Source organism: Cebus imitator, unplaced genomic scaffold (genome assembly GCF_001604975.1).
Source record: "Cebus imitator isolate Cc_AM_T3 unplaced genomic scaffold, Cebus_imitator-1.0 Scaffold39, whole genome shotgun sequence".
Taxonomy (NCBI): Eukaryota; Metazoa; Chordata; class Mammalia; order Primates; family Cebidae; genus Cebus; species Cebus imitator.
The window spans coordinates 2,519,404-2,522,306 of record NW_016107354.1 but is presented as its reverse complement, the minus strand read 5'-3'; the positions used below and the strand labels follow the sequence as shown (position 1 = coordinate 2,522,306).

Below are 2,903 nucleotides of genomic sequence, written 5' to 3'. Positions count from 1 at the left end.
AGATGACAGTGTTAGAAAACCAGGCCCAGGACCTGGCATTCTGGGTCCTGGGCCTGAGGCAAAGAACTCAGTCCCAAAACACAATTTTCTGATAAATTAGACCTGTTATTTAAAAACTTTCCTAGTGTTCCAATGTATTTTCACAAGGTGTATATGTAAAATACAAAAGAAGCACTCTTAGCAAGAATACTTGTATATTTGTAACTTGAATGTAAGAAAAAAAGACCAAAAAAGAGACGAAATTCATAAAGCAAAGCATGTTTAAATGAATGTATTTCTCTTGTTTCATCCTGCTTCGGTATTGCTCAAGAAAATGAAGCAATTATTCATCTTGATTTGCTACCAGGAATTCTTAAAAAAGCAACAGAAATATTACACTATTTAGTGTTTCCTAATAAAAAATAAAATTTCACTAATTGTGTAAAAAAGAATTATATTCTTTTACATAGATCAACACAAAACAGTACATTGCCTATGTATGTTAAATGCTCATTACGCTGAGTGACAATTCTAAGGGTAAAGACATGTAGTAAATCTGAATTTTATGGGTCCTGACTTACTACAGATAGACAGTTTAGTAAGAAATAGTAAGAAGGCTGAAAGGAATGTTTTAGGCACTATGGGAGGCCTAACTTTGGGTGGTGTAGATACAGATCAAGATGAATTTCTCAAACTGGAAATGGGCTTTGTGGAATGGACATAAGTAATGACAAGGCAGTCACAGACTTCTGGAGGAGGGTAACTGGGCTGGTGTCTATCTGGCATATTTATGAACATTCCATAATGAGATGTAATATCAGCACAACTGATTATCTAGCCCAAGGCTTTGGTCAATTGACAGCTACAAGTGTTAAGTACCACAAGCCCCACCTCTGTATGTTTAGAGTGCAAATATTTTCCCCATGCTTCTCGTCCCCTAGTCACTGTCCACCCCCTCTGCCCCTTCCCTATTCTTACAGGACCTAGCAGGCTGGCACGCTGGAGCTCTGTATTTCAAAGGTAGGTTCACAGGGAGGAGATACAAGTAACCACAAGCCCTGGAGTAACCCACACAAAGAAACTGCTTGGCTTGGTCTAAATGACTTAAATATTTCCTCGCCTGGAATTAGCTGGTAATTGCATGTGGGCAGACTTAGCCAGAACAGTCCAAATGATCAATTAGAAGGCAAAAAATTAGTTTCTTTCTTTAAAGTTCAAGGGTCCCTGTTGAAGAGCCCTACTTCCGAAGCGATGCTCACAAGGGTCCGTGCCCAGCTCTCTGCGGTGCCTGAGCATATTGTACATTTGCTTAATGATAATGAATTTAGTACTTACTTTGCAGGAAAATATAGGGCATTTCCATTACATGCAATCAAGCAAAAAGGCTGCAAAATGTGCCACTCCATTAATTCTAAGCAGAATCCTTCTCAAATGTCACCCTGAAACTAGAGTACAGAGTTTTTATAAATCTGAAGGAATTAAGAGTAATTTTCATTTGTACAAAGGATCTGAGGGACATGACTCCTGCCACACACACACTATTAATTGGGTTAAATCCAATTTGCCAATTTCAGTGTGAATCACTAAGCTCTGACCTAGCTTCCCCAGTGGTGAGATCAGTAGGTTCTCATCTCTTTTGGCTCAGGTGTACATATGCACGTGCTCTTATGTGCACACGTATGCACAGCTTTAGAACATGCAAAGAACATGATGTAATTGACTCATTGTAAACATGTTGTCCAAAGAGGAAAAAAATGCCAACTTCTGGCAAGTCATTTAACCTCCGAGCCTTAGTTTCTTTATCTATAAAAGGGGACTGTAACACCTACTTCAGTGGGAGTCCTGAAGATTAATGGCCTTGAGTATATCAAAACAGAGCACTTAGCATGGTGCCTGACACATAGTTAGCACCCTCTGAATGGTAACTAGGATCTTTATTTTCATCTTGTGGGGACTCTCTTGCCTAAGCTAGTTCCCAGATCATGAGGGAAATCTGGACGTGGCACCGGGATGGGAACAACCTTCCCAACCTTCATTGCTAGGTTGGTCCCCAGGGCCTGGGAGGGACGGGTCAGCCCACTGAGTTATTGATCATTTCCTTCCTAATTTCAATTCCCACTATCTCTGGGTTGCAGCTGGACCGGTGGGATAGCACAGTGCAAGAGACAGGAATAAGCAGGTTAAGGCAGTTCAGAGGAGGGTCCAGTCTGCCAACAGCAAGAACTCCTGGGCAGTGGGGGCCCAGGGCAGCCCCTCACTCCACGTTCCGGTACTTGGTGAAGAGGTTGTACAACACTCGTAGTGTGGATTTCAGGTCACAGTTGACAATGTCTGTGTAGAAAACAAAAAACAACAATTGCTTCTGTGGGGCCACGTGTTCCAAAGCTGGCATACACTGTCCCTCCCTTCCACCCACCACCCATTCCTGTGCACCCAGCATGCTCAAGGGTGGATGGGTAGAGTGGGCAGCGAGGGTAGAGGTGCTGGGGCACAGCATCTCCTGATAAGGCCCGACTCTCCCCACAATCCCCACGTGTCCTAGGGGCTCTTTGCCCACTGCCTCCAGCCTCCAGCCTCCACCATAGCGCCAACCATGTGTGGTGGAAAGGAGGGGAAGGCTGGGGATACAGTGGGGGACAAGGGGGTGAATTAGGACTCAAGTTGCCTCATAGGAACGTGCCTAGCAGAGAAGGGGGACTTGCAAGGAGTACTCTGGAAGTAGGTGTCATGGGGGACAGACAGCTTCAGACTAAGAACAGAGCAAGGCAGAAGGGTTTGAGGCACTAAAACTTCAGCTGGAGGTTCCTCAGCTTCTATGCCACCATTCCCTTTCTCGTTCACTCCCTCTCTCACTCCCTCCCTCCCTCTGATCCTCCCTCCTTCCCTCCCTCCTTCTGATCCTCCCATCTTCCCTCCCTCCCTCC

General features: G+C 44.6%; 1 protein-coding gene across 1 annotated transcript in view; it reads right to left on the bottom strand.

The window, feature by feature from the left end:
• Positions 1-242: 242 nt before the first annotated feature.
• The window catches only part of PARVA (parvin alpha), a 151,115-nt gene continuing 148,454 nt past the window's right edge, over positions 243-2,903 (bottom strand). Inside the window, exon 13 of the mRNA XM_017525754.2 lies at positions 243-2,310. Within this exon, the coding sequence (XP_017381243.1) occupies positions 2,234-2,310 (77 nt within the window). The 3' untranslated portion in view covers positions 243-2,233. The remainder of the gene's footprint in view (positions 2,311-2,903) is intronic.